The following is a 21,879-nucleotide window of genomic DNA, read 5'->3' as shown; positions in this document are numbered from 1 at the left end:
TCCATCCTCTTTTTACGGAACTACTCCACGTCAAGGGGACTGCTTGCCCCGGTGAACTATGGGACGTTGAGTCCTTACTGGTTGGAAGGAAACTACAACTAAACTCCGTTAGTTGTAGTGCATCCATATGGGGGACAATGGGACATTGTATGTGTGTATCCGCGGGTTGTCGCCTTGTAATAAATAGTTAAACATCAGTCAACTAATTTGAGGAATAATAAAATACATGAATTAATCGGTTTTCTACAACTGGTCCGTTTTCTGAAACATGAATTGCAGAAACAAGGAGGCTATGGTTTTATTTAAAATATAGGTAAATAAGGTATACTGTTTGGTCCATATGAATATTCTACCATCCAAGAATAATAGTGGGCACAATGTTTCGGACTATAGGCCTATTTGCCACAAGATGGCGCACGAGTGCACAGTTGACGATGTGGCGCTCTGCTGTATTCTGGCCAATCTCCGGAGTTCCTCGCATGGTCACTAGGAGGTGCCGTTCATCCTCCAATTTGTTCCCTTCGGTTTTCCCCATGGTAATCCATCCGGCTCACCAAAGCTTTTACCATTGTTGTTATGCCGGTGATCTTAGGAAACGATTTAGTCTGATATATATCAAACATTTAAAGATCACCAAACACTGCATGTATTGACCTGTACTTGGTCTGAATGGATATTTTGTTAAAATGTCGTTCGTTATTGAGCTAGATTTGATCGATTTTCCTATATTGCAGTCCTCCTTCCCTTAAATGTCTATTCAGTTTTATATTGCCATACAAATGCACTAAATCGGCCTACTGGCAAATGAACTAACTTACAATCAAAAAAGTTTATCTAAAATAACATGGCTATAGGGCATAGAGCCAAACAGGTCCAAATATTAAGATCAGTTACTTTTTTACATTTACATTTACATTTACATTTAGGGCATTTAGCAGATGCTTTTATCCAAAGCGACTTACAATAAGTGCATTTGTTACAATAAGTACATTTGTCATAAGAAGTGAAACAATATATCGCTGTCGGTACAGTAAAGACGTTCATAGAACCAAGTGCAAGTATTACAATCGCTAGGCTAACCCATTACCCGTGTAAAGCAGCGATAGCAGCTACTGTAGATGCTACACAATTAAGTACCTTGAATAAGTGCAATGTACAAGTGCCAGGACGTACAACATTCAATGGTGGCTGTGCATTGGTTTCTATGCAGAGTCGAGATGAACTCTGAACAGGTGAGTTTTGGTCTAACGCGAATACACACACACACACACACACACACACACACACACACACACACACACACACACACACACACACACACACACACACACACAATCACCGACACGCACAGCATATAATTATGTTGTTTGTGTTTTTTACTTGGCAGTTTATGTGAATTATATATGCCCTGCCTGCACCAGACTCTTAAATAAGCTGTGTATGAAAATAGCTTCAACTGGAGGAAAGCTTAAGGACTATTGTTGGAGGAATTCCAAAGAAAAGGCGAGATTGTGTTAGTGACAACGTGGTAGAAAGGGGCATAGGATTAGTCCAAGTTTGATGTGTGCAATGTTCAGATGCATCGACAACACGTCACATTAACAAAATATATCAAATGAATATGCAAACCATATAAAGCATAAGGACATTTTACATACATTGTTATTCCCTCAGTCTTACAATAAAGTAAACCGAAAAACATATTTTTAGTGGGTGTTCACCCTTTTCTACAATGGTACGTCCCACCACAACTTCACCCCCTAAATTGGAGGAGCGGTATAAAAAGTATACTAGAGCTGGAAACTTAGTTAGAAGAACATCTTAGCTTTGGGTGGACACGTAGAGGAAAACATTACACAAAGGAGCAATCATGGAGCGGACCGAGGTGACGAAGGCAGAATCTCTTGAGGACCTGATTAAGATCCTGCATAAAATCTTTGAAAGTGACACTATTAATGTGGAAGAGGTGCAGAGTGTGATGGAATCATATCAGACCAAGCCGCAGGAATGGATGAAGTATGCCAAATTCGACCAGTATAGGTAAACACATACTATCAAGACAATGCATTTTCTCTATTCGTGTAGCCTAAGGTACACGGTTATAGTCGTAGCCTGTATATGCTTATAAATAGTATTTTATGTGGGAACGACTTTAAATTAGCGTATGGCTTTTTTGGATTTCTTTTCAGATTAGATCTAATGTTTGACATCATATTTCGCTGTTTCCATAATTCATTGTGTCATATCCATAACCGTGCGAATTTATTAAAATTAAACACCCCGAAAGGCAATGGTTGCTCATTCATTTCAGCACATGCGTATGATCCCCATGAGGTTACATGGGATTCTTTTGTTCTCTTTTTCCATGTCATGTTTACCAGCATGTATAGCACATTGCACGCAATATGGACAGTATAACGTAGTAATAGTAATTACGCTTTTTGAATTAAATAACAAATGCTTGCCTTTAACCGGGAGCATTGTTAAAAACATGCCGAATTGTTATTGAAAACAACTATTCAAATAGGTTCCCCAAAAATATGTATAATTTCTTATTTTGGACGCCCTGGGCCTGTTCTTAACTGCTCTTCGATTGCACGACTGTTTTGTTTATTTGGAGGCAAGTGGGGGTGGGTTTGTGGGCCGTCCAATCAGCAATTAGAAAGGGACACACACGTTAGTTTTGGTTGCGAGGCGAGCTGTTTTCCTCTGCCTCATGACGTAGGCCTATTTCTAGCAGTGGACATCAGCTGCCCACCAAAATATTCGGCCACCAACTTGCACGACGCATTTTAAATTGAAAAGACTTCCCCACTTCCACAGCAAGCGCAGAGAATAACATACTCATCCAGCCCTTTACATCAAGAATACACGTGTCTCGAATAGATTGCGTAGGCCTACTTGTAATAAACGAGATACGATTGAATTGGCCCCAGTATGGGGACAACTCAGCTGGGTCCGTTCTATTTCGGTAAGGCAGTGCGCTAGTATAGTCACCACTATTCCCGTAAATAAATCGATCCTGCCCACATGAAGTTACTTAACCTTACTCTTGAAAATCCGTGAAGCCATAAACCTAAATTTAAACTGGGGTTACGGGATATTTTTTTATAAGTGTATCCGGATAATGTCTGGAGTACAGTGCATGTGTGGAAGGCTGGTAGAAGGTATTCGACTGTAAGAGGACTGCATAATAGCCTCACATCTCCACTCATTGAACTTGCTAATCGACTGGATAATATATAGCTTTATTGTTACTATAATCTGCCGTAATGATTCAGAAACAATAACTCAGTAAAATCAACCTACATCTTAAAGTGATCAAAAGAGTTGAGGTCCAGACTCAACAGATCTTCACCATATATTACTTTGAAGATGGCCACACTGTAATATAATTGAATCAAATAGAATTGAACTATTCACAGCAACTGTTTTATTTATTCTGTTGTTTATTTCCTTTTACATTCAAAAAGTGTATGCTGTTGTTCATTGACGGACATAATTGTGTTTTGAAGGTACACAAGGCACCTGGTGGATGAAGGGAACGGGAAATTTAATCTGATGATTCTCTGCTGGGGCGAAGGACATGGCAGGTAAAATTGTGATTCAAATATATATACACATACGTACAATATATTTATCCAGACAGCCATCAATTTATCAAATGCTCTAAACAGAAAAGGAAATGAATCCTGTACCTGACACAGGTTATAAACTCATCCAAAAAATCAAGGCAGGGGTGGAATGTTTTACAAATGAATGTTTTTTTTTTACTAATGTGGTACTTAACAAATCTAGAATACTCTGGCTGGTTACTCCAAATTGCATAACCTTGGTTTAAGTGGGTATCAACCTATTATGTTAGGCAATGTATTGAAGAATTCTTTATGTTAACTGTAGAATAGAACATGCCATTAACAAACCACAAAATAAATAATGGGCTGGGCACTCAAAAGCTCACGAATTAAACCTATCTTGATAGCATTAGGTAATTGCCCAAAAATAGTCCAGTCCTTCAGGAAGAAGAATGTTTGTCTACTTGTTTTTCAACCGACTCATTTGAAAATATGACTTATTGGCTTTTGCTGTAGTTAGGTTTGAATCGACACAGCCACATTTATTTATTTTTTCCTCCTTAAAAGTAAAAAAAAAAACATCTGAACTTGTTGAACACAGATTCTCCCACTGAATTGCGCGTCTGTGTTTTTTGCCCCTTTTGCAGCAGTATCCATGACCACACAGACTCCCACTGTTTCATGAAGCTGCTGCAGGGCCAGCTGAAAGAGACTCTGTTTGAGTGGCCCAGTGCTAAAACCAAAGGAGACATGGTCCAGAAATCACAGAGAGTTCTGCAAGAGAACCAGGTTGCCTATATCAATGGTGAGCAATCAAATCCGTTCATCCCCTATTTATCAATGAATCACTGCACTGTTTCATTTGACCTTTACACAATGTATGTCAGGGTTTGAGGTGTCAGTCAACAGAGGTTCTGTTGACTCTGGGGGATTTGTGGGGAAACTCTGGCCCACCCTCCATCCTGCATCTTAAAGATCCCTGATAGATAAATGCTTTGCATTCCCATGGCCTACCATGTCCTAATGGAAATGGTATGTGTTTGTGTGTGTGTGTTTGTGTGTGTGTGTGTGTGTGTGTGTGTGTGTGTGTGTGTGTGTGTGTGTGTGTTCATGTAGACTCCCTTGGCTTGCACCGCGTGGAAAATGGCAGCCATACAGAGTGTGCTGCCAGCCTGCACCTGTACAGTCCGCCGTTCCAGTTCTGCCAGACCTTTGACCAGAGAACGGGCCACAAGAACACAGTCAAGATGACCTTCTGCAGCAAGTTTGGGGAAAAGACCCCATTTGTAAGGAAACGTTGTATTGTACTAGTTCACTTGGAATGTGTAAAAAGCACAGAGGCCTCATCTCGCACCTCTGCTGTAGAGCCAAACGAAGTGCTCGATTCTTAAACTGGGGTGCAGCTGTGAAATTGGATGAAATTGTTTATTTGAAAAAGAGGGAAATTAATGGCCCAAATGTGCTAATGCTAGAATGTGCTAAAGTACGCTGGTTGCGGTTTTCTACTTTTTCCACTCAAATTAACTGCTGCTTAACAAGCATTTCAGTTGCAACCCCGACGAATGTAGGGCTTTTCCACTGAGTTTTATTGGTTCGAATTTCTTATACAGAAAGTCTGTTTGCTCTTAAAGCCAGATGTTAAATACAACAAAGGGGTATATCACACGCAAATTATTGCACATGTTTTCTGTTTGCACAAATCGTAATGCCTAAATGCAGTGGAATGTGCTCCACACAATATATAGTAAAAGCTTAAGTCCAAAATACGCAACAAACATATCATGTACAAAACATGTATTTGCTTGTATGAAGATAACTTACATCAGATACATGGTCTTTTTCTTCTTGCTTTGGCCACCTTGCCAACAAGTGAGCTTATCTGACATCTAGCAAGTATACCTTGACCACCCGGATCATTAGCTAATACATCGCATTACAACACAGCTTGTGCTTTGACAGATAAGATAACAAGGGAACACCAACCAAATTCGATTGCCTAACCACACAATGAACGCCTCCCTCTTCACTATCAACAGCTATCAGTTCTAATATAACAGGAATCTACTACACATATCCATGATAAAGATTTCATTGGGTCTAACACTTGGGTGTGTTAGTTTGATTGAACTAATGTTGGATTTTCTCCAATTTCTTCCAGGAAACTACAATTTCACAGGAGAACAACTAACACTTCACAAATCAGATATGTCGGAGGAGATGAACACCGCTCCATTTGAAACAGTTCAATTCACAGTTTTCAGAAGATGTTCAAAAATTCTAACCAGCAGAGGATGTGAAGTATGGACCTTCTATGACTGAGGTGACCCATTAGAAATTGGCGGTGGGGCCACTTCAAAAGGACAGGCTAGTAATTATAATGGTGTAGCCCCTGCCCAGCGCGAGCTTGGCAAATACTGATGAGCACAGGACAAAACACATGAATAGGCTCGGCCATGGATTGAATCTGCCCTTTGTTTGCTAGGCCTGAGGTGGCCGCTTTTCAATAACAACATTCCTGTGCGTCCATGTCGTGTGTCCACAATGTTGTACTGCTATGGTCCCTAGCTGAAGAGTGGCACTTTTAGCATTGAGGAGGTAAAAAATAACCGAAGTATATCTAGTATTTAATGACCACTTCTTGAATTGGAATACATCCTGCAGTCTCCAGTGTGTCATAGGCCGATGTAGCACCTTTTTTTGATGCATATATCGGCGAACCACTCAAACTCCCCCCCCCCCCCCCCCCAACACTCTTTCCAAAGTTGTGATTGCATGTACATTGATCTTGTTTTACGGTCTGAATAAAAGCATTTTTAGGTGTCTTTACATTTGGCTGAAGCTAAACCTTGATAGATACTATGTTTTAAAAATACTTGTAATTTATTTGCAGTATATCCAAGGCTAATATAGACAGCTCTCTTAAATGAGATCAAGATGAAGAGAAACTATGAAGAGGCTCAATGGGTGAAGGAAAGTTTTGTACGATAATGTTCAGCAAATGTGTTTTAGAACTACCCCTTTCTCAGGATTTTGGACTCTTAAATTGTAGTTGTATTTATAAACATATTTTCTTCGCTTTGCATTGTATTGTTTTATAGCATATGTCAGTTACATGCATGACTCTAAGATGAAATGAATTCTATAAAAGTACTGTTAGCAATTAAACTCTTTAATCTCTATCACAAAATATGGCTTGCTGTTTTCTTAATTACTATTTTTCAAATGAAAAAAGCCCAAAACCTTCAAGCAGTTGTCAGGTTCCTCATACAAATATTTGCTATTATTGTCATGGAGGACTCCCTTGAAAATGAGAATCAAGATACATAATATCAAATCAAGGGGCTATTCCTAATAAAGAATCCAATAAATAATTATATGAATCAACAGATCATATTGTGTTATTTCATCATGTTATATATGTTACTGCAATAAGGGGCTGGATATATTTCATATGAGATCATGGCTGTGTGTGTGTGCATCAAAAGTCTTAGATTCAATGGATTTTGTGTGAATGTTTAACCACTTGATTTCACTGAACGATAGAAATTCAAACTTTGAGTGCTGCAAAGATGCAACTCTGAATGTAAGGCTGCCCGATGCACACACACCCATCCAAAGACCAGAATAACATTTTAATACATATTATATACACTCACATCCAAAGAGCATAATTCATCTTTAATACATATAATATCCACACACTGACATCCAAAGACCATAATTAATCTTTAATACATATTATATCAACACGCTCAGATCCATAGACCAGAATGAAATAATATTTATTATATCCACACTCACATCCAAAGACAAGATTTAATCTTTGATACATGCTGTATCCACACACTCATCCATAGACCAGATTCAGTCTTTAATACATATTATATCCACATGCTCAAATCCAAAGACTAGATTTAATCTTTGATACATTTTATATCCACAAGCTCACATCCAAAGACCAGAATGAATCTTAAATAAATTGAATTGTTTGCGTTATATGAATACAATTAAGTTCATTTAACATGAATAATACAACTGTGTTTTACTTGTAAAAGTGAAAATTAAACTCAACAATATTTAAATGAAAGGATTTAATTTAAAATTTGACATGCCATTTGAAATGCACAAATTGCAGTTTATTCCAACCTTTAGATAGGATAAATTTGGTATCTATATATTATATTTGAAATATACGTTTAATTTGACAGGTGGTGATCAGTGATAGGATGGCTAACTGCCATTGTTGCGTAATCATATTGACCTAAAGGTTTACCTGAGAATTTAGTTGCTTCATCATCTAATGATAAGAACTGGCACAGAGTTTCTCCAAGTAAACACCATGTTAATATTCAGGGTTAGCAAACTGATACTTGCGTCAATCCATCAGACTCAAATCTTTTACTGCACTATTTTATCAGTGGATATGCCTGTGACTGTCTGCCTTTAAATGAACATACAAGTGGTATTTCCTGATGCCTAATCTTTTGATAGTATAATTATAAATACGCCAATAACTGACTAATAACCGAGAGCAATAAAGTAATAAAGTAAGAACAGGAATTCAGAGTCTGAGATGATTATTATAATCAAAGTATTTAAGATAATAAGATTTGATAATTAATGTTGACTGTTGCAAAATATGGCCTTTTTCTGAACATATTTTAACTTTTCGACGAATGCCAGGGTTATTTTTCTTAACAGGTCTATCGAACCTAGAGGACTTGCGTGCCACAAAGGTACAATTCTCAGACACGCCACCATGTCTTCAAGGCAGATAACTACCACAAACATACATCTATTCATAACCATTTATTTGTTCTGTTTGTGACAAGACGGAATTAATGTTAAGTCAAAAATGATAAATAATGAACATTCAATGATATTCCAGAGTCAATGTTACACCAAAGCAAAGGTATAACTATAACTTATATCACTAAAAAAATTATATTCATATGCAGTGTGTGCTGTCTGACACACATATGCTGTTTGCAGGGTTTGATCACAAATCAAAACAATAAGTTATCCAACAACATACAACATAATAGTCTGCGTTTTACTGTACTTCAAACGTTTTAAATTGTACTATGGATGGACCCTCTATGGAAGTAATTTAGACTGATAAGATGCCTTAGAAACATTACTCATCTTGTAGATAAGACTGTTGTGTTCAATAGGCCTAACAGCTAGTTCCAGAACTAACAAGTCTACTAAACTGTGTATTGATCATATTTGACATGCAGACATTGTGTGAAGAAATACGAAAAGGTTCAAAAGGACACACGGAATTATAGCATGGTTTGACACCATTTCAAAATCTCCTGGTACCACCCATTTTCACCATAATTCTATGATTCAGTTAATTACTCACTATGGAAGGGTGGAAATTATGTGCATTCTCCAACAGCACAGCTTGTCCAAGGACTGTCTCACTAACTAAAACAAACACACAAGTTATTTTCCCTTAGTTTGTGTAACCCTGAGAGTCCTATCCAACCCCCCGGGTTAAACAGGGTGAACCCTGGGTAGGACTCAGGGTTACACAAACTAAGGGAACAAAGCTTGAGATCCCCCCCCCCCCCGCCATTACTGAAAGCACCTAGTGGCCTTCTACTGAGGAGTTACTCCTTTTCCTTTGAGCTAACATTTGCAACAACCTTTGAAATGGTAAAATCTTAATTGTGAAAGCTTTTTCATCTGCTAAATTCTATCTCTTCTTCTCCCCAAAGGGCCTTTATCCAGGGTTTTATCGTGCATGGTGGCATTTTCTATTCCCCAGAGCCAGCATGTCCAGCCAACAGACATGACCTTTAAAATGTCTCAACGGCTTAAGACTAGGGTAAAAGAGCTTATCCACATTATAACCTGTAACATTGTTGAAAAAGCAAAGCCTATCAAGAGAAGGTAATGGCTATATGATGACTAATGTGAAAACCCTTTTGAATTGAATGTCTGTGAATAAATCATTAAGGGTGCTACATTATAAAAAGGTACTTGCTCAATGTCAATGTGAAAGAACATGAAAACTACAAAGCAATCTGAATAGAGCGCTATAGAGCCTTTGGGAAAAAAAACAATAAAGTCAAGCCTAAATTAAACATCCAGATCTAAGAGCGGTGACAAAGAGCCCTTTTGTTAACACAGATATAAAACAAGTTCATAAAAACTAACAGACCCTTTATATTCACCGCAGTACAGATATGATCAAGCCATCTTTTAGGTGGCATTTCATGGACTGCAGTCTTTGTGTTCTCTCCTTGTGAAAGTCTTCATCTCAAACTCTAGATTAACACCTTTTGTTTTGTACCCGAGGGAGCTTCGGAATCGCATAGAAGATAAATTGTCCAAATGGGCTGACACAAGCCTTCACATATCTTTTAATATCTCCCTGGTTATCAGGTCAAAATGACCCATCTTCTGACCCTCCGCTGAGAACGCCCAAAGACTTAATCTGGTCCCCAGAACCAAGCCGAGGACTTGAGCGCCCCGGCAACAGTCCCCGGCCTGAAATCCCCGCTAGCACCCGCCTTCCCGCCCCGTTGCCCTTTGACCCTTTAAATGACCCTTCAGACTCCAATTTCTCACTTGTGATGTCACTGAGGCTCGACCTTTGTGACCAGTCACCATCGGCCCTGCTGTGAACAGACCCATCACTATGGAAAGAGCTGTAGTTGAGGCTATATCTATGGGAACCGTTACTAAGATGGGAGTGGCTGTTGTGACTGTGACTGTGGTGAGAGTTCCCATTGCTGTGGCCATTTGCCGAACGGGACGCTTTGTTGTCGCGGGAACTGCGGCTGTAGGAATTCCGGCTCCGGACACTGCCCTCGGACCCGGAGTCCTGTTGAGTGTCAGGTTTGGAAAACTGATTCGGCTCTTCTCCTCTGCCCTCCAGATCAACACTGGGGTCAATGGCAGGACCACTGGCCTGGCTGAGGCGACTGCCGGACAGAAACTCCCTGGGAGCGGCTGGGGGCCCTGGAGGGAAGGCTTGAGGTTGTTCTTCTGAGGGGACGGTCAGGGGATAAGCTTCCTGTAGACAAGACAAAGGTAAATATTTCTATCTCTTGGTTTTATTATGCAATTTTTGATTGGCATGCCAAAAAAACTCTTCATTGCAAGATAAGGGAGATAAGGTGAGCAAAAACATTGACAATGACTTGACTATTACTGAAGTTGGCTCAGTACATGACGGGAGTAATCTCATCCTACGTTGAGATAAAAAACACCAGGCAACAGCATTCACTTACCAAAGGTACAGCAACATCAATCTTTGCCCCAAGACTGACAGCACGTTTTAGGCCACCTTTGGACACAGACAGATCCTCTTCCAGAGGCTGGCCCATTGTGGAGGAAAGCTGAGGTCTGCTCAGCAAGCCAAAGTCTGATTGGTCGATCCCAGCCATGGAAGCCAATTGGCCGAGACTAGAGCACAATTTGAAGAGAAATCAGGTTAATAGCGGGCTGCATTATATTTTTAAAAAGATTTGAATCCAAGTCACGTATCAGAAGTGGCAAGTCTTTATTTTCAACCCTTAAAAAACGAATAAATAAATAAATAAATAATCCCATGTAGCCCTGACCCTCTTCCGTCTGCTGGACCCCCTCGAACACGCTGCAACCTAACTTACATCTGAATTCGTCGGTCAGCGTGTGTTTCCCGTCCTGTATGTTGCAAAGGGACTCTCACTGAACTTTGTTCCGTAAAGGTCACCTGTGGAAGCTCCTTACAGCTAGCCTGTAAGGAACTTCCCTTCTTTAGCATGTCAGAGATAGCCCGTGAGACTCAAGTCAGAATTCTGACTATATTCTCAGAATTCTAATTTAAACTCACGGGCTATCTCTGACAGGCTAACAAAGGGAAGTTGCTTCCAGGCTAGCTGTAAAGAACTTACTTTTTCTCAGAAAAATAATGTGGCCCTAATCATCTTCTGTATGACTACCAGGAATCCAGACATTTCATTTCTTCTGAGTTCATACTGGTGTTCTCAGTGGTTTCTAAATATTTTAAACATATTTTGTACACTATTTGTCCTTGAACTACGAAAGATATATTAATTTCAGCAATTTTAAAGGCCGTGTTGCAGGGTTCATTTTCCAATGAATTTGTGCAATTTGCTTGTTGGTAATAAAGATTGAACTATTATCCATTGTATTGTAATGACCTCGCCAGTGACATAAGAATGTCCAGTCATAAGTACTTGTACAAACTTTATTGCTACAAAACCTGATCACTGTAACCCGTAACCAATGGCAAAAATCACCGACCACAACAACCGGTAACCCGGGCAACCCCCACCCCGAGCCCGGTCCCTTCAACGCGCAAGCCCCCCCACACTGATTGACAAGTAGAACATTCCAATGCATGCACCTAGAACAACTGACATAACGGACAACGAAACACAACGCAACACATGACACACAAACTATTTAAATGTCCCAGGGTCGCTACAGTATTTAATGTTGTTAGGTATCACAAAACGGAATGCAATACGAAAAAAGTAGGTACTATTTTAGCGGTTTGCGATTGATTCTCATTTCCCCCAGAATGCATTGCATAGCGTCACGTTGGGGAGACACGGACCAAAGCCGCATTTGAGACCCTTGAGAGTAGAGACTAGTACTTGTAGAGTGTTCAGCAGCGAACCTCCTAAAATGGCGCAATTTGATTGGTTCGATATCGGGATATTGGGCAATAATCCATGACAGAGATCTCAAACTCGGAATATTGTTTTAATCGCAAAATGTCCGCTAATAAAAACAAATAAACCACTAATAAAAACAAATAAATCCCGGCAAAAAGTGTTATCTTGTTTGTTTTTGGAGTGTTCACGTGTAGTATATACTAAAACAGTTATTCACCTCAGGCTCCGTGAGGTGAATAATCTATCTATCTATCAACGCGAATAATCCGTGAATAGTGGGGAATAGCCCCCTCGACCTTCTGTATTGCCCAACAATCGGGAGATGGGGACCCCCCGAATATTGACGGGTATTTCGCACACTGGGTAAAAGAAAGCTTGGAAATAAACACTAGGCAAAGATGTTGTTACTGAAGCTAGTAGGCTACCATTAAAACGTGGGATAACTGATCGGAAATCTGTTTACAACGTCGGGGGAAAGATTCAATTAGGGATTATATGGGGGGATTTCACAGGTGGGACTGGCAAATTAGCCCATAGCTATCATTATGCCTTCTATTTTTAGATCTTCTAAGTTTACCGGTACTTATATAAAGTATATACTATATAAAGAAAACGTTGACTTTCACTCGGTGCTATTCAAAAGTGTCGTTATTGTATGCACTGCTGTTCATTGACCAGCTCCAGCGCTCGTTGCTGCGTTGCTAAATGATAGCAACTCTCCACTCATTCTCCTCTGACCATGCATTTAATTAGCTTTGATGGCCATCAGTTCTCGGCAATTCCTCATTTGCCCTCTCACGTCTGAAAGGTTCGAAATTATACAGCTGTGTGCCATCATACATGTTATTTGTGGTTCTTTCCACCTCTTATATGCAATAGTTCAAGTACTAGGCTGAGGCTACCTTCCACCACGTCTCCCCAACGTGATATCATCGCCGAGTGGCGTTAGAAAACACCCGTTACTACCAAATACAACAACATTTTTACACTATTTTGGAGACATTTTATAAATGAAATACATATTTTGAGTGCTTTTTGTACCCACTAATCAGAAGTTCCGGTTAACCTGCAACACGGCCTTTAATGGATTACTGAAGTCATTCAGTAAGCCAAACAACACATTACTAAATTCCAATAACCTGCAAAGCTCTCAATGAGCCGGTGCCTGTTCCACAGAAAGAAACCAGTTGGTTTCACTTTTATTCTGAGCTCCCCTGGCCGCACCCGGGAACACACAGAACACACAGGTCTTTATTTGTGGTTCCTGTTCCTTGGTTTCCAGTAATTTTCGAAGGGGGGGCACTTTACTTGCGGTCATTTGGACGGTCAGCCAGGGGAGCGGAACCAATGGGATTAGTATCCAACATGTTGGTGGACGCTCTTTTACTATGCTCTCTGAGACCACAAACACTTGAATTGAATCATCCTCCAACCTTGAATATACAAAACAACCAATCCCTCTCACTTTTACAATCAGTTGTTGTTCTCCCTATCTATGTACAGTAGAGGAGGGTTAATCTTTGGGGCGTGAATGCCCCAAAGGATAATATTGCAGCCCGTTTTCACAGATTACGGCTGCAGCGTTCTCACTCAATGTTGGACTAATTTAACTAATTATTTTCAGCATTAGACCCTTGACCCAAAATAATCTGAAAGTACGATCCAGGTTGAAAAAGGTTTTGTTATGTAAACTTTGTCAAAAAACAGAACACAATACATTACTAAATTCCAGTAACCTGCAAAGCTCTCAATGAGCCGGTTCCTGTTGACAGAAAGAAACCAGTTGGTTTCACTTTCATTCTGACCTCTCCTGGCGGCATCCAGGAACACACAGAACACACAGGTCTTTATTTGTGGTTCCTGTTCCTTGGTTTCCAGTAATTTTTGAAGGGGGGCACTTTACTTGTGGTCATTTGGACGGTCAGCTAGGGGAGCGGAACCAATGGGATTAGTATCCAACATGTTGGTGGACGCTCTTTTACTGTGCTCTCTGAGACCACAAACACTTGAATTGAATCATCCTCCAACCTTGAATATACAAAACAACCAATCCCTCTCACTTTTACAATCAGTTGTTGTTCTCCCTATCTATGTACAGTAGAGGAGGGTTAATCTTTGGGGCGTGATTGCCCCAAAGGATAATATTGCAGCCCGTTTTCACAGATTACGGCTGCAGCGTTCTCACTCAATGTTGGACCAATTTAACTAATTATTTTCAGCATTAGACCCTTGACCCAAAATAATCTGAAAGTACGGTCCAGGTTGAAAGGTTTGTTATGTAAACTTTTTAAGGTTATTTTATGCTATTTAGGGGCTGTGAGGAAACGTCCCTAGACTGTAAACTAGGCACATCGTGCAATGTCTCGACCCTATTTCATTATTTAGTTTGAGAAGTGAAAGTAAAAAGGGTAATTTTGGGCTTTTCATGTCCATGACTCGAAAATCAAAAAAGCAAAAAACACGGCAACATCCGTATTTTTAGACTACGACTATCGCAATGAAAATAAACTTTGTACACAGACCATTGACCGCCGTATTTCAATACAAAAACAAATGTTCTTCTTACCAACGACTACCACCCAGAACCAGAGCCATACAGCACGGTTTGTGGGTTTCTGACACGACTTACCCAGCATCCTTCAGGAGATCCAGGAAGGCGTGGAACTTGGTGAAGGAGCTCTCGATGCTCTGAAGCACAGCATCATCCTCCAGGGCCCTGGAAGCAGCCAGGGCGGCGGGTCCAGACCCAGCCCCCTCGGCCAGCGCCTCAGACAGGGAGTGATTGAGGCTGCGCAGGCGGGAGGTCTCCAGCTCGTGCTGAACGCCAGAGGAGGGGTGAAAGGTTTGTTTTGAACCCAGCTGCACATGGACAAACACACCTACACACATTAGGTGTGTAGGTGCATCTGGAAGGAGAGCGGCTACTGAATGTTCTTTCCTTCTTGGCAAGGCAGAAACATCAAATAAATGTGGTGGCTACAGTTATAGTTTGTCATCAGATGTTTCAAAGTTAAATATATAGCCACAGTCACTTCCAGTTTCAGGAATGTTCATTTTGAATCAACATCAAACCTTTGTATTTATTTTGTAATTTAGTATGGGCAACCATAGCACTCCTTGACTTTATTGATGGATGGGCATAATTAATACCTCTCTGAGCTGGGATTCAGCTCTTAGTCTGGCTCTGCGTTCCTCTGCCAAGCTCCTACGACACTGTTCTAGCTCCATCTGCAGGATACACACACACACATTAAAATAATTGACAGGGAAATGTATTTTCCACATTCTTCTCGTCCTACGCACTCAGAAATCTTCCTCACATATGATCATGTGATCACAGAAGCATCCAGATCACAAAATCGTACAGAATGTTCTAGATCTGTTTTTTCTAAAACTTTGTCTGCATAAGCGAGGGTACTGTGGATGAAAGCTGGGATTGTGCATATTTGTGTTTGCTAAATCAGCACAGTGGGATTCCAATGCAGTAATATTGTTTATCGAGGAGGCGCTGGCCCTCTGCTCAGCCGCTGCTTGTGTATTCATTCGTTTTTCACTGTTTGCATTTCAAGTTGTCCTCGAAAGGCCTTGATGACACTTTAGTGGAATATGTAATGTCAAAGGTTGGGAACAACTGTTCTAGATCAAGGAGAATAGACGTCAGCTGGGGGTGGGCGGTACACCGGCCGATGTGATAGTGTCCTGTGGATGATGCAATTCATTCATCACGGTGATAAATCAATCAAATCAAAAATATATATATATATATTAAAAAAATATATATAGTGTTCCGCTGACAACTTGTCGACCTTGAAGGCATAACAAGTGCATTGCATACCTATATGAAAGATGAAACAAAACTGTAGACTAAATTAAAACTGCTCGCAGTCCCGGTATTAACAGCCCGGATGCACTGCCAGCCCCAGTGACCCCCATTTCCAGCGATTCGCAGGGGCATGTCACTCAGAGATGATAAGATAAGGGTCCCCAAGCAAGTTGGAGTCACTCCGACTCATGTTTAACATTAGGTGCCATTTATGTGTGAATTTAGGATTACTGCCCATATAGCATTTCTTGCAATTGACATCTGATGTGATTTTTGAAGCTATTGCCACAAAACTTTGCACACTTCCTCTTTCTTCCAAGTTTTCACACCTGTGAAGGTTGTGTGTGATCAGGGGCTAAGCTACGGACATGACCTTATAACAGGTCACTTCCATAGCTAATTTTATATATTCTTTTATATATATACGCTAGAAATAGTAGGCTTAGCCATTATTTGTGTTCAACTCACTCCTTCTCGAATGAATTGGGCAGTTGGCGATTAAATTACATTCATTGTGTAATTTATTTTGTAAACACAGAATTTAAAACTTGTGTTTTTGTTAATTTATGAGCACTATTTGAAAAAACTACCTAGCCAGGCCAGGATTTATGCATTTACTTTTGTTTGACAAAAGACAAAGATACAGCTATGGGAACTAGCAAACACTTGTTTTGACAAAATGGATGTCAATTGCTCACCAATCACCCAATTTGCGTACACACGTAAGAGGTAAAGAGATAACAAAAAGTCATGGGTGATATTCATCTCAACATAGACAGCGTCAACAACTAACCTGGGTTGTTGAGATGAATATCACCCATGACTTTTTGTTACTCAAAACATTACTGCCACCTTGTGGTCTGTATTAGTCACTTATTAGACACAAATGATTATTCCTCATACAACAACATAAAATGATTCCACATTTATAATATGTCAACTTTATAAATGTGTCTTAACAGAAGGTATTTTGGGCTTGGTCTATTATCAGAAGCTTTGTTAGCATGGCCAGAGAGAGGCAGATCGTTTCGGATCCAGATGTAAATAAAATCGGGCAGATGTATATCTGGAGAACAGACGGCTCTAAGATTGAGGTTTTTCATCACTACAGTTTGAACAACATGAATTTTTGGTGTTAATTTTTTTAAACATATATAGTTTATTAATAATTCTTATTATACATAGTTTTTCTTCTGCCATACATGCTTTATTTTTTAGCCTGAATCTATCCTTAAACCAAACTTGTCCCTAAACCTAAAACCTAACCAAAAAGTATATACATATATATCATTTTAAGCCAGGATGGATCCAGTTTGATCACTCACCATGCCTAAACACTGACCTTTTAGTAACTGCACTTACCAGATGAACATTCTCGGAATCATTTCCAAACATTTCAAGTGATCTTAGTGTATTTTTTGTGGGCATTCATAACAAAGTTATTTCCTGACTCACCTGTACACGCTGGTACTGTCGCTTGGTAACCCTGTCGTGAAGGTCAATAGGAGAAGGACTCTTCTTCACTTTAACCACCACTACTTCTTCTTCTTCTTCATCCTCAGCTTCCTCTTCCTCTGAAGAATCTATGGTCACTTTCACAGTGGCTGCAGCCTAGAGAAGACCAAAAACCTCCCAGTAAGGGACAGCAGTGGAGTTATAATATATTAACCCATTTACCAGTCCCAAAGAAAGGGTGCAATAAGTGGATAAAACCTGAAAGCCGTGCTCCGCAAGAGAAATACCGGGGGACAAGCACCTGGAGCAAAAACAGAGATTCAAAAGGCTGGGATTCAAAATGACATTTTATTATACAACTAGCCACTCTGATCTGCTTGAACACATTGAATCAACAATAAAGGAAAAAGACAATATTATTGTACATACTTTTATTTACGTATTTATCAAGGCCCTTCGACATGGACCAGCATCTGGCCAGTAAATCAAGTGTGTCAGCAGATAATTGGCTATGCCGGCTCACCGCTGGCGCTCAGCCCTAGCTGCAGTCCTCCACGGAACACAGGAGGGGCGGGGGCGATGCAGCTGCTGCTGGGGTACGACCGGACTCCACCTTCCTGTGGAGGCTCCCCCACGAGTGGCTGCACCAGAAGAGAACCCAGATCCATCAATCAACAGGACAGTACAAAGCACAAGGTACAGAGAAGCTGGGTTCAGAGGCTCCCATGAAATATATGGAGTCGGAGCACATGGGATTTTGTTTGCCTGCACAACCTCTCGCCACAATGCATGGCCATTAGAATGGACGCTTTGCTTTTCTATGTTTTGTACATAAAGATGTGGTTCAACATCTCTCTGAGGTTTTTGACACACTTCCCAAGAAAGATAGAGCACATAATGCAAACATTTAGAAATTAAATGACTTATTAACTATAATTAGCTTAGTGGAAAATAGGAACCCTTTAAATTTATGTAAAGCTTCTAAAATGTATATTTTCTTGGACATAAAAGGTAAAGATTACCTATTCTAAATGTAGCTTTTCTTTTGGCTGCATTTGGCGGTCCTCTGCGCTTAGCACCTGGGGCCTTCGGTGACTCTTTGGGAACAGGGGGCTTTATCCAGTCATACTATAACACCAAACAAGAGACACATGGCAAAGAATGTGCATTAATGAGTCAACCAGAAAAACATACCCACCATAGCTGATGGTTACTATGATTGGGAGTATAATTGCTGTTTTTCAACTGCTATTCCATTAAAATGCACCAACCTCTGAAGCCTGGCCATCACTGTTCTTCAAGACCTTTTCTATCGTTGTTTTTATGAGGACCTTATCTGAAGGAGGTAAGTATTTAGTAAGTAAATAAATGCAGAAGAAGGACAAGAAATTAATTAAGGGCACAACGTTTTTTTCCCTCACCAATAAGGGGGTTACTCCGAATGTCCAACACATTAAGAGTGGAGTTGGTTTTCAAAGCTTCCAGTAGACATTGAGCCCCCTGGTCAGACAAACCACACTTCTGGAGGTCAACGGCTGTTTGACGAGAAAAAAAAAGCAGTTGTTTCAAAAAGGAGAAATGTATTACTCTCTGACGAACTGAGAGAGTGAAACATTGACACATTACGCGCCAAAAAATGCAAGGTTCCTCACCTTTGACCCAAAGGTCTTCCCCTAGTTCATGTGCAAGGGCCGCGGCCCCCCGGTCTCCTATCAGAGAGTTACAGTTGAGTGTGATTCGCCGGAGTCCCCCCATCCCTCCAAACTCTGGCCGCCGGTACCTAAGGGACTCTGCCCAGGCTGTGCTGTGCCTCCACAACCCCTGGTGCTGCGACACACAGCAAGCAGCAGCAGTGGACGAGAGGGGCGATGATCAGGAATAATGATGGGAAATGCACAATAGGCCTAGCCTGTGTATTCATGTTCTTTGCCCTCTATTAAATAGGCATTGATCTAAATATATTTTACAAAATATAAAATATCACACCTTGATGATGTTGGCCATGTGCTCTGCCCCTCTCCACGTGAGATTACAACCGGTAAAATCCACTGTCTTGATGCATGTGGTGTACTTCACACTTTGGCAAATTACTTAAAAAAATAAAAATAAAACATTTCGCACATCCATTAGCGGAACACTCTTATGTGTGTGTCCATAAAACTATATCTCAACATCAATATGCATACCTTCCAAGCCCTCATCTGATATTGGGCAGTTGGCAAGGGAAAGTTGTTCCAATGAAACGCTTTTTGACAAAGCCTGGAATGAATGCATTGGATTTAGATTAATAGATTGATAAATCGTGAAAAAATGGGTTGACATAAACACATAAACTTTTTATCATCTTAGGAAACTCTTACCTACCTTTGTCAAGCTATTAAGGTCCCTCTCCCTTAGTGGAAGGCCGTTAATGTGAAGACTCTTAAGGTTGGGAGAGGCTGTAACACATTCTTGCAGGGCTTTACACAACTTAAACGTCATGTCTTTCGAGCGAATGGGTGGAATCTTCTTTCTGTTGCTAGATTTGTAGTATCGCCTATCTAAATTGGAGGGGAGTTGCAGATGTTAAATTTCATTAAAAATTCATTTAATTGTCATTGTGCTCAAGGAATGACGCAAGATCCTTTGTCTTCAACCCTACCTGTGTCTCCGGCACCCAGACCCACTTGGTATGTGCTGCTGATTGCAATGTGGTAGAGGTGCTTGTTGATGGATATGGACGAGAGTATGGGAGCCCAGTCCATCAGCCTAACTCTGTCTCCATTGAAATCCAATTGTCCTTTGAGCAGGTTCGTCATGACCGCAGGAAGAGGCAGAGTGTCCTGCCGTGCACAGGCATAACTGTAGTAGGAAGCAAAGTCCTGGGCCCCCCGCCGACGAATATGCGCACCGTCTTGGACCATCTTAGACTGGGGGGGGGGGGAACAGAAGCATAGTCAACCTTAATTTCAACATTGTGTTTTACAAGAGCCGGTGAACAAAAATGCCCATGTTAATATACATTAGTTATCAGATTATAACTAGTAGCAATGTATAGTAACGTTACTTTATTTCTGTTTAGCATTTCCAACAGAAGCATAGTCAACCTTAATTTCAACATTGTGTTCTACAAGAGCCGGTGAACAAAAATACCCATGTTAATATACATTAGTTATCAGATTATAACTAGTAGCAATGTATAGTAACGTTACTTTATTTCTGTTTTGCATTTCCAACAGAAGCATAGTCAACCTTAATTTCAACATTGTGTTCTACAAGAGCCGGTGAACAAAAATACCCATGTTAATATACATTAGTTATCAGATTATAACTAGTAGCAATGTATAGTAACGTTACTTTATTTCTGTTTTGCATTTCCAAAATCGAAATACTAAATAATCGTAATCTAAAAAAACGAAATACTATATACCATAAATAGCATTGGGAATGGAAACATGGAGTTACTACTAGCTTTATTATAAATATATATTCAACGTTGAAATCAAAATATTGCCTGTTTGATATAATATACTATATATGTATATAATCTAATATGTTCTGCACCCAGCCTGAACGCCTTCAAGAACCGTCTCGACAAGCTCTGGATAAACCGACTCTATCTGTGCAGGGATAATTAGCAAAGATAGATTAATACCAAAATCTATACCCAAGCAATAGTACCAAGAGTTAAGGTGGGCTAAAAAGGGCAACATTCCCTACAAGAGCCTGATCGGCTTCCATTGAGTTCCAGTGAGTATATAAAGAGCTAGACAACTACTAATTTATCTGATGATCGGCCTTCATGTTACGCAAGACACTGATCTTTGGTAATAGCGGATATTTCCTCAGAATATAAATACAAAAAAAGGTTAGAGTCGTTATTATTGGCTTTGGCAGTTGACATTTAGCATTAGCGTGCAACCAATGGCAACCAATCAGGAGGTGTCTATCTATACTCTCTCTAACAGTGTAGTATGGTTCTTTAAAAACATTATTACCTTAAATTGGACCCTAATAACTAGGCAACATCACAAAAGAATAGACGAGGGGGCTATTTTAGCACATCATCTTCTCTTGTTTTCTCTAAAACGTCCTCAACAGACCTTTGATGTTGTGTTGATAGCATCTGCTCAAAAGTGGCGCTGTGGGTGCAAATCAGCCCCGCCCACTTCCCTTGACCGGGTTGTGAAACTGAACCAGTGGACTTGTGCTGCCACCTAACATGCGGGAGTACTATTTCATATATGGGTCGGTTTTGTTATTTTGGTGCCGATTATGACAATTCCATTAAACAGAGCAACAGATCAGCTGGAATATACCAGTGCTTAATATTTATTACTTTATATTTGTTATCCTATATTGTACGGCTTCGGTGGCACTGTCACTTTTTAATTTCACTGTATAC

The 21,879-nt window shown here is 40.2% G+C and overlaps 2 protein-coding genes across 2 annotated transcripts; one reads left to right on the top strand and one right to left on the bottom strand.

Annotated features, from left to right (window-relative positions):
* The first annotated feature begins 1,826 nt into the window (after positions 1–1,826).
* On the top strand, positions 1,827–6,873 carry cdo1 (cysteine dioxygenase, type I). Its single transcript, XM_079729946.1, has 5 exons — positions 1,827–2,040; positions 3,516–3,593; positions 4,223–4,380; positions 4,692–4,861; positions 5,734–6,873. Exons 1-5 carry the CDS (start codon positions 1,871–1,873, stop codon positions 5,761–5,763), a joined length of 606 nt encoding a protein of 201 aa, XP_079586072.1. The 5' UTR covers positions 1,827–1,870; the 3' UTR covers positions 5,764–6,873.
* Positions 6,874–7,791: 918 nt separating this feature from the next.
* Positions 7,792–21,600, bottom strand: cep78 (centrosomal protein 78). Its single transcript, XM_079729658.1, has 16 exons — positions 21,473–21,600; positions 20,137–20,404; positions 19,860–20,035; positions 19,682–19,754; positions 19,482–19,585; positions 19,148–19,322; positions 18,917–19,030; positions 18,767–18,831; positions 18,518–18,623; positions 18,019–18,136; positions 17,754–17,796; positions 17,496–17,651; positions 15,368–15,445; positions 14,847–15,034; positions 10,823–10,997; positions 7,792–10,605 (listed from the first exon to the last, which is right to left on the bottom strand). The coding sequence occupies exons 2-16, from the start codon at positions 20,396–20,398 to the stop codon at positions 9,973–9,975; spliced, it is 2,466 nt and encodes an 821-aa protein (XP_079585784.1). The 5' UTR covers positions 20,399–20,404; positions 21,473–21,600; the 3' UTR covers positions 7,792–9,972.
* Between the last annotated feature and the right edge of the window lie 279 nt (positions 21,601–21,879).

This window comes from Pollachius pollachius, assembly GCF_949987615.1.
Source record: "Pollachius pollachius genome assembly, chromosome: 1".
Taxonomy (NCBI): domain Eukaryota; kingdom Metazoa; phylum Chordata; class Actinopteri; order Gadiformes; family Gadidae; genus Pollachius; species Pollachius pollachius.
Note: the sequence above shows the minus strand (reverse complement) of the source record. Positions and strands in the feature narration are given on the sequence as shown.

Bases quoted from the DNA above. Each gene is read 5' to 3' on its own strand.
- cdo1 (XM_079729946.1), top strand. From the start codon at position 1,871: ATGGAGCGGACCGAGGTGACGAAGGCAGAATCTCTTGAGGACCTGATT. The intron at 2,041-3,515 runs GTAAACACATAC...TGTGTTTTGAAG, and splicing joins GCCAAATTCGACCAGTATAG to GTACACAAGGCACCTGGTGG. The intron at 4,862-5,733 runs GTAAGGAAACGT...AATTTCTTCCAG, and splicing joins TTGGGGAAAAGACCCCATTT to GAAACTACAATTTCACAGGA.
- cep78 (XM_079729658.1), bottom strand. From the start codon at position 20,398: ATGGTCCAAGACGGTGCGCATATTCGTCGGCGGGGGGCCCAGGACTTT. The intron at 19,586-19,681 runs GTATGCATATTG...TATTTTTTTAAG, and splicing joins ATCAGATGAGGGCTTGGAAG to TAATTTGCCAAAGTGTGAAG. The intron at 10,606-10,822 runs GTAAGTGAATGC...TCTTGTCTACAG, and splicing joins TTGATGTTGCTGTACCTTTG to GAAGCTTATCCCCTGACCGT.